Below are 19,822 nucleotides of genomic sequence, written 5' to 3' on the forward strand. Positions count from 1 at the left end.
TGTTCAATGATAATAACATGATTCCAAGCTATTTAGAATAAAAAGTAAAGGATTTACTAAGATGATTTCTCAAGCCAGTTAGAATAAGCTTTTACATAGATCACAAGCAACCTCAACTGGGGAATGGTTTTGAAAGTTTAGTTTTATGACGATAACATGGTTCTCTCTAGAATTTTCCTGTCAGAAACCAAAGACCTGATACAACTGCTACTTATGTTTCAATAAAAATCAGGGCAATAGGTAAACACTGGATGATCAAAAGAAGTTACTGTTAATAATAAATATTTTATCCAGAAAAAGACTAGTCATAAAGAGGAGTCCATATCATTCAGGGATACAATTTCAAAGAGTATATTTGTGCTTTGCATTGCATCTCAAGCTCCTGCTAGCTTCTTTATGGTCAGTTCTACTTGGTTAAATGCAACAAAAAAAAATCTCTGACAACAGATTTCTTTCAGTTGTGGGTACAGGTCAACTAATACAATCAATTCTGCGAGCTATGCCAATGGCAAGTATCTTTATATCTGTCCTTACACTTCCAGCTTGGAGAAGCAGAATTTAATGGTATCCAGAAAAGAACAAACAGTTTTGAAGTTTCCTCTTATGTAATGGGATGTGGTCATCCAAGGTAAGACCTTGGGATGATTTGATCGAAGAGATGTCAAAGTTTGTAATGTCCCCATCCTTGACGTTACATCATTAATGTTTCACATGATCCTTCAATTTTGTGAAGTCTCTAAAAGAGACAAAATTACAAAGTGAATTGAAAAGGGTCATTAAAGGAAGTAGGCATAGAGGTGAATGATCTATTACAAACATTATCATCCAGGCTTAAATCTATAAACAAACGAATTATCATACCAACTGATTGACAAGAATGATGTCTTTGTGAGAGGGTAAGTGTATGATTGGAGGTCATGATGCTCAACACGAGTAGATGTAGTTGAACCTCATTGCATATCGATCATACTTAGAGTAAACAACATGGCACGCTATCAATGGCCAATTGGCAAAGAGAAGGCTTCGATAGTCACAGATGCAATAAGCGTTGAACCAGATTGAGAACCCATTGTAATCAGCAAAATCGAAAATATCTCTTGAAGCCAACCTTTAATGTTTACCGTGATGAGAACCGGTAAACACAGGAATCATTATAAATACAGATAAATCAATTATCGGAAGTGTTTGACTATTAATTCATATTGTATAACCCATATGCATCGGACCTAATAGAACTCTTTTTCCTTCATACCCGTGGAAGAATGGAGAGTCACGAATTTGGAAGATCTGTACTTATACCGTTAAAGAGTCTCCTCTATTTGACATCATGACTCATATTCCTTGCGGGTATTCACACGATTGCGGGCGATGAGATGATGACGGTGATGAAACAAAGACTATCGTGTTGCAAGCGATTCATTATGCAGACCTTAATAGACTGAGGAGATGTGATCTGCTTATGGAGAGACATGATTAGGAAGAGACACGTCCCTTCGATAGCCACGCAATGCAACCATTCCATCTTGCAAGTTACATAAGGGAGATGGAATTCATTCTATTTGGGGGGCACAGGATTTTATGGATCAATACCAGAGAATTAAAGAAGCCAAGTGCAGGTGTTGTATCCACCCATGTTGTAAGGCCATCAATGCATGATGAGGACTTGACAAACTGAAAACAACATCCACAATTATTGTAGGGACATGAGAGTAACAGATCAACCACTGTGATTGGGAAGATCAAAGACACATTGTTGTGAACATAGCTTAGTGAACTCTACATAAGTATATATTAACATTAGTACTTTTTTATGTTACAAGTTACAACTGAACCGATAACCAATTCTTCTTGGAATCTTATAATCAGAACTTATAATAGGCTGTTGATAATTATCTCATAATCTTACAAGTTGAATTGTGTTCAAGACAATCTACAAATCATAGGTATAATCATATGATTAAGATGGGGATAATACATTAAGGGACATTCCAGATTGTATATTCAAATCGCCCATCATTAACCCTCACAACTATAAAGAATATTGATCAGACAAGTGAACAAATGATTCTCCAAGATCTTATAGACTAACCAGCATCAGATATATCGCATTCATGTTAAGGCAAAGATCAGAAAATAGTGATTAATCTTAAGCCATCAGATTAACTTAATCATATTGCATGCACATTAAGGAAGACATTAGAACTAAGCTACCGATTCGGGTACGGGTACGGATACGAATACGGAATCGGGTATGGATTCGGCAAAAGAAATAAAATTCCTTGGGTACGGGTACGGGTACGTCCGTACACACACACACATATAGTGGTACCCTCCTTGGTGTTGCAAGCATCTCTGCACTATAAAATTTTGGCATCAAAGCTAATGCTAAGAGATGTAAGGGGTTGGTCATCTTGTTCCAATGGTCAACAACAATATTCTACACAACTTTGAAAAATGTTTCCTTTGGTTCATTTACTTTTCTTTTTATTACTTCTCTTATTTTCTCCACCATGCAATCCATGCCATCATAAATCTCACCCAAACATGGGCGATCAGTATCAGGCTCAGCATATCTAATCATGCTCATGACAGGCTTAGTGAAATTCAAAACATATTCCGCATTATCCCACCATTTCTCATCAAGGACCAATGCTCTTACTTTTAGAGCTCTTTCTGTGTGGGATTGCTTCAATACACTCCACAATCTGTTGATGACCATAGAACTCAAGGCCTCTCGCACCTTCACAAGTCGTCTTCAGACGAGTGTGTGAGATGCAAATCGTGTTTCAGCAACCTAACATGACATAAAAAAATACACCACATATATCAACTATAAAAAATAAAAACTAAAAAATTAAAAAATAAAATTTAAAATTAAAATTAGTAATTACCTTCAACAACTCCAACTTATCGAAGGTCCTAAAAATGGCTTGTGACATATGATGACTAGTCATAAACATTTGAATCTCCTCGCCCTCCATGTACAGTTTTTTCACCCAATCAATTTGTGTGCCAATCTTTTGCACGTACAAAGGAAATACCAAATTCACACACACCTACACCAATGACTAACTCGACCATATATATGGGCTCCAGGAAGTTTCCCGAAGGGTTACAAACAGGCCGACACCAAAAAGTTTATAACTAATCAACAACTAATTAATAAAAAGGGCCCGAAATATATTATTAAATACAGGGTCATACAATAAATTATTTAAATTGACTATTTAATTATATCGGGGACATTACATATCCTTGCTGCCCAAAGATTGCTTGCCCTCAAGCAATCCATCATCAAACGGTTCACCCACTGCAGAGATCTAGGGTCCCAAACCAAGCGCGGACACCGATAGCCATATCAGAAATCTCCATGCCGCAACATGACCACATACCCACACATGGAAGGAAGCGAGAAGAGTAAACCTCCCTCCAGCTTCCACTGCTCCACTCTGATATAAACGTTGCCATTCCTAGAGTCGTCAGGATCCCACTGAAACCAGTCATCAAACACATCGATGCTCGGATCCCAAGATATCATGCCATCATGCCATCATGCCAATCAGTCATTTTCCAATGATGGTCTGGAATCTCAAAACTCATCTGCAACATGTTCTTCTCATGTAGATGCCGCTCTTCCTAAAAAGCAACTCTCATGTTTGTCGCATGTTCTTCATACCACTGTGATGTTCCAGAATCCCTCTCACTCATTATGTTATGTGGAAGACCATGCAGGCAGAATACCTCACAAAAGAAGCACTTAGCCACTTGAGCTGCCTGGTATCCGGTGGAGATGGCAAAGAAATGGGCATACTTGGTCAAATGATCCACCACGATGAAGATGCAATCCTTTCTTTGCACTTTGGGAAGCCTAGTAATGAAATCCATCGAGATGCTATTCCACTTCTGGTCAGGGATTGGCAATGGTTGAAGCAGTCTAGCGGGTAAGGTGTGCTCAGATTTGTTCTCCTGATAGGTGGGGCATTCCCGCACGTACTGCAGAATGTCGTTCTTAAGTCTCTTCCAGGAAAACCTTTCTCGGATCTATCTGTTGGTTTTCAAGTATCCCGGGTGTTCAGCCAAGGGAGAGTCGTACATTCCCTTGAGAATCTTCTCCTTCATCTTGGACTCAGGCACCAAATAGATTTTGTCCTTGTAGTAAATGATGTCATCAACCACCTTGTATCGGTCATCCTGCACTTGACCATCCATCAGTTTGCACACGAATGTATTCTTGGAGTATTCAACCAACAGATGTTCCTTCTAATCCACCAAAATCTATGATAGAGAACATATGGCAAGCCTTCTCACGAGGGTCTGGGAGAGCTTCTGCTCACCACTTCTCAACTCCCTCAACGCATCTATCAATCCATCACTCGGTGCCATGATTCTCATAACAGGCTGGTAGAATTACTAGCTCTGATACCACCATAATGTCCCTGAATTGATCAATGCACAAAGCCCACAACAAGATGCGAAGACCACCGAGAAGGCGTACAGTGCCAGCCGTACGGTGAGGTTGGTGCGAGTCGTACGGTGGTGTTTGTGCCAACCGTATAATGAGGGTGGTGCAACCATACGGTATGTACAACTTTGACCGTACGGTTGGAGATGTCAGGCCGTATGGTGAGTGAATGACCACCCCAAATCCCTCCAAAGGTAGACAGTTCGATATTGCATAGAGGAAGGGTAATGGGATGAAATATTAATATTCCAAACACGAGACTTTATTTTCAGAATGGAGATTCGCACTTGCCAGAAGAAGTAATTTGAGGATTCGCACATGCAAAGAGAAATTATATTGATATTATACGCACATCAGATTACATAGACTCTGAACAGAAGAAGAATAGGGTGAGGAGTTACTCCCACTGAAACTGCGGATGCCAAGTAGGGAGGATCTTCCACCTCCAAAATGGTTGACAACAGAACTCCAACTGGAATTCGCATGTACAAAGGAAATACCAAATTCACACACACCTACAACAATGACTTACTCAGCCATATATATGGGCTTCAGGAAGTTTCCCGAAGGGTTACAAACGGGCTGACACCAAAAAGTTATAACTAATTAATAAAAAGGGCCCGAAATATATTATTAAATACGGGGTTGTACAATAAATTATTTAAATTGACTATTTAATTATATTGGGGACATTACACATTAGGAGTTGTATTGCCATCATGAATAACATTTTCACCTATTTATTCATCAAGATATATAGAAAGAAGAGCTCTAACATGAATAGAAGTAAAACCATCACATGTTTTTTGCAACTTATGATTTGGAGATTTAGGTTCAACATCTTGTTTAGGAGAAAATGGAATCATGTCAACTGTTGCTGTTTTGGGAGATTGAATAGTTTGAGAAACAACTTCACGAGCTCTAGCATGACATTTTCGTTGGCGTTCTCTCGCACAACGATTTCGTCGAGTCTTAGCGGAAGGCTGAGAAGGAGGAATAGTTTTTGGAGTAATGTTTGTTGAAGGAGAAATATGTGTTGAAAGAGGAATGTTCTTATCTTTGGTAGTTGGATGGTTAGGTTGAGGTCTCTTAGGTTGAACAAGAGGAGAGGCAGGTCTCTTCTCTCTATAAGAGCAAGGAGGTAGAACTGCACCATATAAAGGAGGAATGTTCGGTGTAGGAAGGAGACTAGGTCCATCATGAGGAGGAAGGTACAGATGTAACCTTAGGAGGGATATTATTGTTCTTCTTAGGAGAGGGCATAGTTTCATCCATAGGAATAGGTTGGGAATCTTCCTTAGGAGGAAGATTAGTTCTATCCATTAGAGGAAGAACTTCATCTTCAAGAATAATGGGAATATCAAGTGTTGGGGTTGTAGGTTGGCTTAAGGATAAGATCATATTTTTCTTCCATTTTTGATAAGATTGAATGAGAGCATCACTTCTTATTGGAAGAGATTGAAATTGTTGAGGCCAAAAGTAATCAATAAGAACACCTGGGCTTCTTTCAGTTGGTCGAAATAAGCTATGGTTAACACTTAACAGTTATGATTTCTGCATTGTGAGGAAATTTCAAACACTTATGGATTGGAGAGGCAATAGCCTTCATGGAAGATAGCCAAGGGTAGCCTAACTTCACACGGAATTGTTCATATGAAGGAATGTTAACAAAGTTGACATCTATAGATTTAGTGTGAACCTCAATAGGGAGTGTGATAGAACCAATTGTAGGACAAGAAAATCCATCAAATAGCTTAACGACCACATTAGTATCATCATAGATTGGTTGATGCAAATGTAAAGTATAAAGATATTCTTCAGTGATGACATTAACCATGCAAGAGGGATCAATAAGCACACCACGACAAGGTTTGCCTTGGATCTTTGCAACTATGTATAGAGGGCCATGAGGTGCTCTAATGGTCTTACTAGGGTCAAATGTGATACATTGATCCTTAGTTGTTTCTTGTTTCTCTACCATATTCACCAAATTTGGAGCCGTGGTAGTGAGATCAAAGGGAGAGAAAGAGGTATGTTCAGTCTCAATCACGTTAGAGGAATGAGAGGGTAAAGGATCAGTGAAAATCTTAAGATTTTGATTGGGAGAGTTACTGATTGGTTTCCCTTATCATTCACACTTGCCACAGATATAGTATTATTATCAATTAGGTCTTGAATCTTACTTTTTAATGCAAAACATTTTTCAGTATCATGACCAGGTTGACGATGAAATTGACAAAAAGAATTATTATCAAAGTAAGGTGAGGCTACCTTCGAAGGGTCAACTGGTTTTATTGGAGGAAGTTTGATAACGTTTCTTTGTAACAACTAACACATGATGCTATGCAAAGATTCATTCAAAGGAGTAAATTGTCTTTCTCTTTTGAAAAATTAAGAAATAGGAGGCACACCTGTTGCAGCATTCACGTTGTTGTTGTTGATGGTGTCATTGAATTTGATGAAGCCTTTGTTCGGTTTGAACTCTGCAAACGGTTGTTTAGCACTCTCATCCTTATCACTCAAAGCCATAGGAGTAGATTGCTCCAGTTGACTCACAGTCAGTTGATAATTGTGAAGTGTTACGTACAACTGCGGAAAGGAAGTAAACTCAGAAAGGAGAAGTTTTTCCCTAATTTCTTTTTGCAAATTAGAAATGAAAATTCTTTAAATATCATTATCAGGCACTGGAAAAGAAATTTGAGAACACAAATGCTTATATCTACCAATGAAATCAGTCACTTTTTCTTTAACACCTTGTTTACAATGCATTAAATCAGTCAAAGTGATTTTAAAACCTATGTTGTTTTGAAATTGTTGAATAAAAGCATTTGCTAATTGTTGAAAAGAAGTAATAGAATAAGAAGGCAAAGAGCAATACCATTGTAAATCTTTATCTCTTAATGTTCTAGTAAACAATTTGGCAAACAATCTTTGATCATAAGCAAAGTCAGTGCACAAAGTTTGGAATGTTTTGACATGTGTTAAAGGATCACCTTTTCCATTATAGAGTTCCAATTGAGGGACTTCAACATGTTTAGGAGGGATGTGATGTCCCTACTAGTTAGAGATCATTGTCCTGTAAAACAGATTGTTAGAATACAACAAATATATATATATATATATATATAAAATTAATCTAACTTGCAATTTAACTTTAAAAACTTAATTAACACTAATCCAATTCTTACCTAATAAAAAGGATACGAATGCCATATGAAGATATGTCCTTAGGCGACCGTGAGGCTCCCCTTCTTGGAACCCATCTTGGTTCCAAGCCCTCCAGGAAGTCGAAGGTGAATTTGACTCCTGTCTCGAATGTAATTTCTTACATCTAAGCCCTCCAGGAAGTCGAAGGTGAATTCGACTCCTGTCTTGAATATAATTTCTTACATCCAAGCCCTCCAGGAAATCGAAGGTTAATTCGATTCCTGTCTTGGGTGTAATTTCTTACATCCAAGCCCTCCAGGAAATCAAAGGTTAATTCGATTCCTGTCTTGGGTGTAATTTCTTACACTCAAGCCATCCAAGGAGGACCCTATGTCCATTCCTTGCCTTGGGTGATGCACCTCATCACCCAAGTCCTCAGAGGGGACCGGCCAAATCCGTCTCTTCTTGGTGAACTTAGTCAACCAAGCCATACATATGCATATAAGTATTCAGTATATATATTGCCCTAGGGATTATGATAATCACTCCCTTAGACTAAGGGAGTTTCCTCCCTGTAGCCTCCATCATGTAATCACATTTATAATACATTTTTGCATTTTATTACTATTTTCCATTCCATAATCCACATTTATATATTCCTGATTTAACTTGTATTCCCTAACATATATTCATAAAAATGTTTATTATCCAATATTCACATTTATTTCTTAACATATATTCCTAACTATTCATTAGTATATTTTCACATATTCATTAATAGATGTTTACATATTCCTTAACACCTTAAAAACCCTTCATTAACATATGTATTAAAAATATCCATTACTTATATTCATTACATATATATTAAATATGCATTTAATTATTAACATATATATTAAAATACGCATTTAATTATTAACATATATATTAAAATACGCATTTAATTATATTCATTAACATATATATATATATATATATATTAACATATTCATTTATTAACATATATATTTTAATTATATTCATTAACATAATTAAAATATATATGTTAATAAATGAATATGTTAACATATATATATATATAAACATATTCATTTATTAACATATATATTTTAATTATATTCATTAACATAATAAAACATTCATTTATTGCTTACCTGTGTTCGCAGTTTTCCCCTTATACATTTATTGCTTACCACCCACGTCTAAGAACTACTTTATTTTCTGAGTTGTAATCTCAGAATTATTCTCTCACACACTCCATCCCCTTCTCCCTCCCCTTTTTTTGTTTTACACTTTATTTAAACCCTCTATATATACCTTTACATGAAGTGGTCATATAGAAAAGATTTATCTTTCAAATACTAAATCGTATCTCTTCTTTTAATCGCACCTTGGCCTTACTAATTGTTGATGTGTTTTTCATGCACATGCGAACACAGAATAAAATACCTAAGTATCTTATCCTCTCTTGAACAAAGTTCCCGATTGCTGAAGATCTCGCTGAAGGATCAGTCGGAGTAACTCCAAGGTTCAGTTATGTAGGATCTCTACATGTGGATAAGCTCTTTGCGGTATGATGTGATTTTGCTGGAATTACAAGGGGACTTACACTTGACGACCTAAACATCTGATTTGCTGGAATCACAAGATTTCACTAGCCTAGATTTTGAAAAAAAAGAAAAAGGATGAGGGCGAGGAAAGGATCTAATTCTGACACTAAAAATGTAGGAGCAATGAATAACCTTTGGTGAAATTCTAACTAAGTCTTGTTTTGACATCCCAGGACCATCTCCACAAGGTTAGTGCGATCTTCGGAGGAAAGCTTTATGATGTTCAGATCATCACTACAGGCATAGACACCATCAGGCTGATGCATGTCAATGAAGAAGCGACAATTGAAGTTAAGCTCAAGCTAAATGATTCCAATTGACTACACAAGGCAAGTTTGCAATCAACAAACTGCTAGTAGTATGGATATACAAATTTCACCATCAATCAAACACATTTCTTCCACTCATCTAATAACATGAAATCAAATCTGAGAAGTATAAAGACCATGCAAATTGTTGAATCGACCCATAGATTTCACCATTTCTTCAATGAAGTTTTACAAGTCTTTTACAACATCTTGGCAACAATCTTTGCCTTCTCTTGCTATTCTACTCTAATTGCTATTCTATCAACTGACTATTCACTATTAGCTAACTATTCACCTACTATCAACTATTGACTAACTATTAGCCTTTACAAATGAAGAGCCAGGGCTTATAGTGCCTTCAATACAATTCAATGGCTCAGATCCACTTAAGATCAATGGCCGAGATTTTACAATGAAAACCCTAATTAGGGTTTGTTACAACAACTCAATTCTGGCCAATGAAATAATTGCATTATTTGGACATATGTCTTTTCTGGAATATTCGACCAATGGATAACCGGGGTAGGTACATCGAAGTTTGTGCCATCTCCCATGAGTCGGGTACATTGAATCTGGATACGCTAAGGTGGACCAATCCGACCGGAGGAGTGATGACTAGGATGCCACCTTGTCTTTCCTTCAAATGTTGGACTGGAAGAGGTCATCCTTGATGAGGCTGGGCTGGAGAAGGTCGTCCTTGTTGATGCTGGGCTGGAGAAAGTCGTCCTTGTCCTGGCCTGGTCTTCTTTCATCTGCCAAAACAAACCAAAAGATGATTAAGGACACATGATAAATTCATTTCAACATAGCATTTCCAACTTAAATCATCAACAAAAGATATTAAAATGAAGTTAGTTCAAGACTCTTTCCAAGGACAAGCCCTATAAGAATTTCGCCTTGGAACCTCTGGAAGGGTCAGGAGCGAATTTTGCCTTCCTGGCTCATTTAGACCTCCTTTCAATGTTACCTCACAATTAGCTCCTCGCCTGGCCCCAACAAGGTGAAAAATAGTAGTTTCAAAGGATTTCGCCCTGGACCCTTTGGAAGGGTCAGGAGCAATTTTCTCCTTTTGTAGCTCATTTTTTATCATTCCAACTTCAATCCACCTCACAATGCTAGGAAATATCTTTCTTCTTTCACCCAATCCAAGTTTGATTTCGTTTTGCAAGGCAAAATAGGAGATTTTAGGATTTTTGCCCTGGACCCTTTGGAAGGGTCAGGAGCGAAAATCTTGTTTTAGGGCTATCTTGCCATCCTTCCAACTTCAAATTACTTCCAAGGCATAGAACATCTTGTCTTTCTCCTTCCCATGGTATAAAAACCAAAATCTTGTCTTGAATTTGCAAGGAAAAAGGGGAATTTTAGAAATTTCGCTCTGGATGCTTTGGAAGGGTCAGCAGCGAAATTTTCATTAGGCTTTCAATTTTGCATTCTTGGCAACCAAAATTCATTCTAAGGCAATCCAAATGCCTTCCCACACCCTTGTCCTAGCTTGGTCTTTCCCAAAATTTTGAAAAAACAATGTTTTCAAGGATTTTCGCTCTGGACCCTTTGGAAGGGTCAGGAGCGAAAATCACTTTTTAGGCTTATTTCTCTATCATTTCAAGTTGCATTCACCTCAAAAGTCTAGAAAACACTTCTCTCACGTCCATCCCAAGTTTGACTTAATTTTGCAAGGGAAGTTAGGTGTTTGAAGAATTTTCGCCCTGGACCCTTTGGAAGGGTCAGGAGCGATTTTCATCATTTCTAGCATGTTCCCCCATCATTTCATCTTGAATTCACCTCACAAGGAAAATAAACTCCTCTCTTCTTTCATCCAACCCAAGTTTGACTTGATTTCACAAGGAGAAAAGGTGATTTTAGGAAATTTTGCTCTGGACCCTTTGGAAGGGTCAAGAGTGAATTTCCTATTTTGAGCTTGTTTTGGCTACTCCATTACCTCAATCCAATATTCAAAGGCAAGAACACATCAAAGTCCACCTAACCATGCCATAAACTCAAGAATTTGACCATCTCAAAGACGAAAATATGAGTTTCCAAGAATTTCGCTTTGGACCCTTTGGAAGGGTCAGGAGCGAAAATCTGGTTTTGAGCTAAAATCATCATTCTTTCAACTTGAAACTTCATTGCAAGGTAAAATCTCATCTCCTTTTGCCCTAGGAACAAGGTTTTAAGCCTGAGAAAGGTCAAAAGGTATACTTATAAGGAATTTCGCCTTGGACCCTTTGGAAGGGTCAGGAGCGAAATTTTCATTTTTGTCCAAAATCCTTCATTTTCAATGCTTTCAAGCCTTTCAAGGGCAATAAGAATGTCCAAGCTTCCCTCCAAGGTACCCTGCAAGTCAAAGATTAGCCAAACTTAAGATGAAATGTGCCTTGGGAAGATTTTCGCTCTGGGCCCTTTGGAAGGGTCAGGAGCGAAAATCCCCTTTAGGTCAAAATCTTGTCCTTCAAAATCAACCAAACTCCCTCTCAAGGCAAAAACATACCCATTCATCTCCCATCAACCCAATGCCTAGCCAAAATAAGGAGGAAAACAAGAGTTATAAATATTTTCGCTCTGGACCCTTTGGAAGGGTCAGGAGCAAAATTCCTAATCTTAGCCAAGATCCTGACTTCGTTTTCACATTTCTTCATTCAAACAAGCGTTGTTGCCTTCATTCAAGCCTAGGAATGCATTAGTTCTAGGTTTTGGTCAAAGTAGAATGTCTTATGGAGAATTTCACTCTGGACCCTTTGGAAGGGTCAGGAGCGAAATTCGCTTTGGACCCTTTGGAAGGGTCAGGAGTGAAATTTGACATTTTGGACTCTCCGTCAGGATCATTTTATGGAATATAACATTTAAGGATAAGAAAGAAGAAAGATATAAGGAAATGTTCTTTAAGTTATATTCCATATATACTTTTAGGATGTTTGAGAGTGGTTTCGGACCTCCAGGAGTTATATTGCAAAATCTAGTTTTTGGAGGATTCTTCAGTTTTCCAAACTTAGTCAAATTTCAGGATCAAGACACTCTAGACTTAGCCAAATTTCAGGATCAGGACATTCCAGACTTAGCCAAATTTCAGGATCAGGACATTCCAGACTTAGCCAAATTTCAGGGCATTTAAAGATCAGGATGACATTTCAGACTTCATCACTCACCAACTCGACCTAGCTCGGACCTTCAAGAATGATATCCACTCACAAAGCAAGACACAATTAGCAACGAGAGCAAAACCAGGCCCTAAGGAAGACTCCCAAAGAAACCCTAATTCTAGGGCCCGGTGGACTCACCCTGGCTCAAGCAAAGCCTACCATCCAACGATCCCCTCGACAGCACTCATCCTTCAAAGGCTAACAGACAAAACCCTAAAAGACCTAGAAAACAAACCCTAGAAAGCAAAAAGCAAGGGTCTCCATTTGCAATGGGGCAATGTGTGAATACGTCACAACACTAATCCAAACCGGTCATATGCTTTACCAAACAATGATTGTAATTATCAATGATTTCATAGTTTTATCGATTAGTTGAAAGATATGAAAATCAGTAGTTAAAACTTAAAACTATTTAATTTGTATTAGTTTTACATTACTGAATACCACTGGCTAATGTGAGGGAACAATCTCTGACAACAACAGTTTATTTATATTTGATTGAATAATCAACTTTATTTATTGATTAGGATGAGTGCTATTCTATTGTTTTCTAATATTTATTGAATATTTATTTATTATTATATTTGTTTTCTAATTACTTTATTATGTTTTGTCAATAATATAATATTGTAAAATTTATATTATTATTTGATAAATAAGAAATTAATATTAATTTTTAAATCATGTTCATAAATAATATTTAATTAATGAATTTTAAATAATCATTCATTGGTAATTATCATATTAATTAATAATAATAATTTCATCATTTAGGGTCTCTCTCTTTCTCTCCGTATATATATAACGATCCAGGAGGGGACATGACAAGGGACAACTCTAACAATATCAAGAGAAAGTGGGCTCGCAACATCAAATGTGGGCACACTAAACTTGGATTGACTCATAGAAGCAATTTGTTGTTGCAATGATGACATAGTTTGAGCAAGGTTATTAATGGTTGCTTCAGTTGAGGAATTTATGTTAGAAATGTTTGATTGAGGAGGTGGCATGATGTTATTGAAAGAAGGCATTGATTGAGATTAAGGTGGTGGGACACTATGATAATTAGGCATAGGCAATGATTGAGTAGGAAATGGGACACTGAAAGGAGGGAGAGAATGATTGGATGAATTTCCCCCTTGTGTCACATTGATTGGTTGAGAGATAATAGGAATACTCATTGAAGGCATAGATAAAGATGGAGGATTGAATGAAGAAGAGTGATTGCCCCAATGACTAATGGTTGTAGGTATGACATTTTGAGTTGATGTAGCCATGATGTTTGACGTGAAAGTAGGAATGTTAGTCATTGAAGTGTTCAAAGGAATAGAATGATTGATTTGTGTAGAAGGTTGTGAATAACCTAAGTTCTCAGTACAACTGTTCATAGGCATAACATTAGAATCAACAATGTAATCAATACCACAGAATATATCAATTCCATACTTATCACTTTGAATCATGCGTTTTAGACCTTCAATTAATGGAAGAGCTTCACTATTGGGATATTCTTGGGACATCCATTGTTGGAAGTTGTCAAATTGATTGTCCAATTTTGATAGGTGATCTATGGAAACTCTAGTCAAAGCTTCTTCTTCATCATGAGAATCATCAATTGGGTAGATAGGGATGTTAGTAGGATGGTGTTGACGTGTCTGAAATCGCATTGCTGCAAACTCCATACGGCCAACGCAGAATAGAATAGCCGACTGATTATCCTACTCTCTCTTGAGATAAGGAAGTCTCTAATGCTGTTTTCTAAGTTTGATCAAAGGAGACTACCTCAAGGTTTCTTTTGTCAGGTCTTGACTGCGGGATCTCTCAGTGGCTTGATGTGTTTATGCTGGAAACACAAGGGGGACTTACGTTTAACTGGCAACAAGCTAGTCTGCTGTGATTCTCGAATTATGCAATAAAGAGCAAAAGGAAAGGGTTAGGAGATCTAAAACTAACAACACGGGTATGCGGGTAGACGGATTCAACATAACCAATTCCTGCTTGGCCAGAATAGCTCACAACCTTGCAGGAACGGTGCAATCTTCAAAGGAACTTGGAAGATTTTCAGATTGGAGACGCACGGCTAAGCACCCAATTCTGGCACAGCTCAGACGGACACCTGCAATTGAACTAAGCACAATCGAAGGCTCAGGTTAACCACACAAAAGGATACACAATCAGCAGATCCTCAGTGGTATGAGCCCGAATCTATCAAATACCTGCACACCCAAAACATAAAGATCTATCTAAAATGCTGAAAGAAACCATGCGAACAGGATGAAAACAAGACAATAAACACCAAATCAATGTTTATATATTGATCTCATCTGCCTATTACAACAATTTCTGTAGCATCTCTATGCTACTGCTAAGATCTAACCTATTCTAACTCTAAAATCTAACTATCTAGCAATTTCTAACAATCTCTAACAATCTAACTATCTAACAATCTAACCCTTTACAGAAGAAAGGCCTCTGCCTTTTATAGATATTACAATTTTGAATCAGAGGCCAGGATGGACTGCATCCAAGGGCCCTGATCTGTCTTCCAGAAGCTGGCAGCCTTGACCCATGCTGAATTAATTCTCAGTTATCCAACCAGCAACTATCTCAACTACCTGCCACTATTTGGCTTTAATTCAGGTCTATCCAATCTTCTTGGTGGTTGGGAATAGTTATCCACAAAAATATCTTGCACGGGACCCATAGGCAGTTTACAATAAAGTAGTTTCAGCTTTAAGACTGAATTTTTGGATTTAAATCCAACTGTGTGCCTTCTGAGAATGCATAAACTTGCAGCATTCAAAGTGTTCTTTTGCCCTTTGCCTCCAATTTCGCCGGTGGACTTCATCTTTGTTCAACGGCACGGTTCCCAATGCTCAGTTGCTCTTGCGCTCCTGTATCTTTCTTTTCCAATCTTCAGCGCCTGGCCTTGAATTGCGATCCTTCCTTGATTTGCATTTTCAGGTCTTTCTCCTGGTTCTTCGATGACGTCCTGCGATCAACCAATTTCATTTCATTAAATTAATTTGAAAAATTAAATAATCTAATTTTAACAAACATTAATTCAATTACAACGTCTGGCTTGAGAAGCTCTTCGTGAGATGTATCTTGAAAATGCTTCTCTTTCTCTTCGATTGTGAAATCTGATCCTTGGTTTTTTATTTCTGCGTATTTTACCTTTGGAGTCTTGGACGTTTTAAATGGGTTTATGGCGCGATTCTGGAGGTTTGGAGAACTTCTGCAAATTTTAAAACTCTAACTCTCATGCTTTTCTGGTAAATTTCGGAGAACGGAGGGCACCTTTTGAAATTTGCAAAAAATTTCGGACCCTTTGGCGTTTTTGCAAATTTGGAGTATTTAAACTTTTTGCGAATTTTCAAAACACTTTTGGCTCATGGGTCCGAAGTCTGAGGACTTAAGGCGAATTTCGGACCTTGCCATCCTTTTGCAAATTTCGGAGCTTACATATATTTCGCAAATTTTAAAGGCAAATTCGGAGTTTGAAGGCGTTTTTACAAATTTCTGAGGGTTTTAAAATTTTGGGGCTGGGGTCCGAAAATGGGTGTCCAAGGCAAACTTCGGACCTGGAGGAGCTTTGCAGGATTTCGCACCTTTATACCTTTTTTCGATTTCGCCCCATGGTCCGAAAATGGACACTTTAAACGATTTTCGGGGCTTGAAGCGCTATCGTCAGTTTTCGGACCTAGTGCGTCCTTTTTTATTTCGCGTTTTTAAACCCAGGGGTCCGAAAATGGGGTTTTAAGTGGTTTTACGGACTTTCGGACCTGAAGCGTCCATTTTAAAACTTCGCGTTTTCTTTTATTTTCTTCCAAGGGTCCGAAAATGAGACTTAAGTGATTTCGGACCTGGAGGCGCTTTTGTAAAATCGCGTTTTCACTTTTCGGGCCTAAAAACGCATTTGGAAATTTAGAAGAAACTTCGAATTTCGGCCCTAGGGTCCGAAATTGGTGCTTAAGTGATTTTCGGACCTGGAAACACTTTTTGCGATTTTGTTATATTTAGAATTTTCGGCCCTAGGGTCCGAAAATGATGTTTAAAGTGAATCTCGGGCCTTGAGGGTCGTTTGGCAACTTTTAGTTTTTGGCTTCTGGGTCCGAAAATGAGCATATGGAATATAACATTTAAGTATAAGTGACATTTCCATATGTCTTTCTCCTTTCTTATACTTTAAGTTATATTCCATATATACTTTCAGGATGTTTGAGAGTGGTTTCAGACCTCCAGGAGTTATATTGCAAATTCTAGTTTTTGGAGGTTTCCTCAGTTTTCAGAGTTAGCCAAATTTCAGGATCAGGGAATTCCAGACTTAGCCAAATTTCAGGATCAGGACAGAAAGGCACAAACTGGGGGTCCCTGTCCAAGACGGGGATGGGTGTGCGATTCGCACAACAGATGGGAAGAATTAGCAATATCCTCATTGTAGAAGTCATCCAAATTAGGCTCCATCTCTTCAGGAATTAAACCTTGGGAAGCCTTAATTCTAATGCTTCGTCTAACGGGGATAAAATAGGTAGGACTAATAGTTGTAAAACTCGTGCACTAGAGGGAAAATTAGAATTTTGAATTTTGGGAACAAAGTTTGCAAAATTGAATAATGCAAAAATCCAAGAAAATTATGATTAGACGATTTGAACTTTGTGGAAAAAAGGAATGACACAATCTCCAAGAAAATTTATGATGAATAAAAAGAGATTGAAATTTAAAATTAGGGCCAATGGGATACCACTTAATTAAAATTAAAATTGACAAATTAAGATTTTAAAATTAGGGCAGATTATAAGTAACCACTTAATTTTAAATGTTTGCTTGAAAGTTGTGATGTTGAAATTGGGAAGCATTTTTTATTTTAGAGGGATCAAAATTCGACAAAATCAGCCAATTTTCTGGATTTAAGCAATTAAATACAGTCATAACAGTCTCTCGAAATTTCGGGAAAAAAGTCAGGGACCAAGATGAAAGTGTACCTGGTCCGCCCAAATTTTTTGGAATTTTTTTAGGGATGATAGCTACGATGATTTGAGAGCTAAGCCCAAAAAATTGATTGATTTTACAAACTTTAGATAGGCGAAATTAAGGTTTGAATGTCAAAATAGGACCTTGTTAGGGTTTTGAAAAAGATAAGAAATTGAATTGCAAATTTGAAAAAGGTCAAACCTAATGGATAGGGCCACCTTGAATAATATTTAGAAAACTGAAATTGATTGAAATTTGCACAAAATCCAAGTAAATTTGAAAATTAGGGTTTTAGGACCTAACCATTGAATTTTGAAATTTTGAATTCGGAAAAAAGGAGGGAAATTGAAAATTTGAATTTTAGGCAAGAAGACAAATCTGAAAAATAATCCCAAATCTGAAAATTAAATGTGAATCCAATGTTTGCACAAATTCAAGTTGATTTTTGAAAATTAGGGTTTTGACAATTAACCACTTAATTTTGTAAATTTGATTTGCAAATTGAATAAGACAATGAAAGAATTGAATTTGATAAGCAATGTAATTTTTAGATCTAAGATAATAGATAGCAATTTTTGCAAAACACAAGTTCAATTTTAATTTTAACAACTAGGGTTTTCAATGAATTAACCGCTGAATTTTGCAAGAAAATTAAACTTGTAAATGAAAAATATGCAATAATTTTCAATGTAAAGCATGTAAGCACGTTGGTTTCACCAAAATGTAAAGTGGTGAAAAGTGATGAGGGGAGATCAAGTGGAAATCTTCACTCCTCTCAAAAGAGGGGTGAAATTTTCACAAAGGATTCCCTTCAACTTCTCACGCACATTACATTTAGAAGAGGGGGATTTTGAAGAGACAAAAATCTGAAATACTTTACTGTTCAAAATTTTGCCATGATTTTTAAATCCTCAAATTTCTTCCAAATGTACATTAACAATAATTGTTGTCCCTTACCACTTTCAAGTGTTCTAGACATGAATAAATATTGCCAAAAGGAATTTTAGAAAAAACCTTCATTTGTATTCTGCCAAAATGAAAGAAGATGTCTGCCAATATGTTCATCAGAAGAAACTTTGTTGGACAACTCATTAAACTAAGTGGAGATGAAAAAAAAAATATATTTTAATTTTATAGAAGCTTGTGATTTCCTAGGCATGACATTTTATGTATAAGTCAATCTTGTGAAAAAATTGTGAGCAGTATCAATAAAGGACAAAACTGTTACTCTCTTTTTAGATGTATTACCTGACTTTTGTAGTCAATTTCATGCTACTTACAAATATGCTTAGAATTTACTTCTAGTTGTACATTGAGTATTGACAGAGCATGGACAAGTTTGGTCTGACCACTCGCCTAAATGCTATGATCAGAATCCTTCAAATGTTTGCATACTGTCTTTTAAATACCTGTGACTGCTTTCAAAATTTAAAATTCATTTTTATCTTCTTTTACATGCATGTGAACAAGAGGCAATTAAATGTTGGAAACATGTATCTATTTTTCCGATCCATTTTGTAGCATGATTCATATCTTATTGAAAACTAATGTTCTCATTTTATGTGTACGGATATTATTCTCCTTTCAAATGCTTTTCAAATCATTAGTGTTCACTATTATCAAATCTCTTGCCAATTTTCACGCATTTTGGATTTCTTATATTTCCTTTATTAATGTTCTCATGTCTGTCAGGCATGGCTGCATTGACATTACAATGTATAACTTTGGCTCTCCTAGAGTTGGGAATAAGAGATTTGCAGACGAGTACAATAAGGTGTGTTTCTCTATTTTTGTAATCCTTTACTTTTTGATCCATAGCTTGAGATACAGTAAAAAAAAATTTAATAGTATACCCTTGGTATTTATAGATATTGAGTAGCGTGACATCATAAGTGGTTTAATCTTCAAGAGATTTGATGTTGTACTGAATCTTGCTCCATGTGCAACATGTATCTATCTGCACTATTTAACTGAACATTCAAAAAATTTTCAGGTTGAAATTTTTGAAACCAGGTTTTCATAGCCGCAATGTCCATGGTTAGGTACATTTAATTGCCACTGTCAATGATGTTGAGAAGATAATTGTTAGTGATTTTGATCTGCGTTGAAGAAGAACACACCTTCTTAAAATTCTATCATGGAGGAACTAAGTGCACGAATATTGGTTTTTGTTGTGAATGT

The 19,822-nt window shown here is 36.9% G+C and overlaps 1 protein-coding gene across 2 annotated transcripts in view; it reads left to right on the forward strand.

Annotated features, from left to right (window-relative positions):
- The window catches only part of LOC131057374 (uncharacterized), a 339,223-nt gene that overhangs the window by 218,489 nt on the left and 100,912 nt on the right, over positions 1-19,822 (forward strand). For both annotated transcript variants that reach the window (XM_057991535.2, XM_057991533.2), the window contains one exon: positions 19,334-19,415. In XM_057991535.2, the coding sequence (XP_057847518.2) occupies positions 19,334-19,415 (82 nt within the window). The remainder of the gene's footprint in view (positions 1-19,333; positions 19,416-19,822) is intronic.

Source organism: Cryptomeria japonica, chromosome 5 (genome assembly GCF_030272615.1).
Source record: "Cryptomeria japonica chromosome 5, Sugi_1.0, whole genome shotgun sequence".
NCBI lineage: Eukaryota > Viridiplantae > Streptophyta > Pinopsida > Cupressales > Cupressaceae > Cryptomeria > Cryptomeria japonica.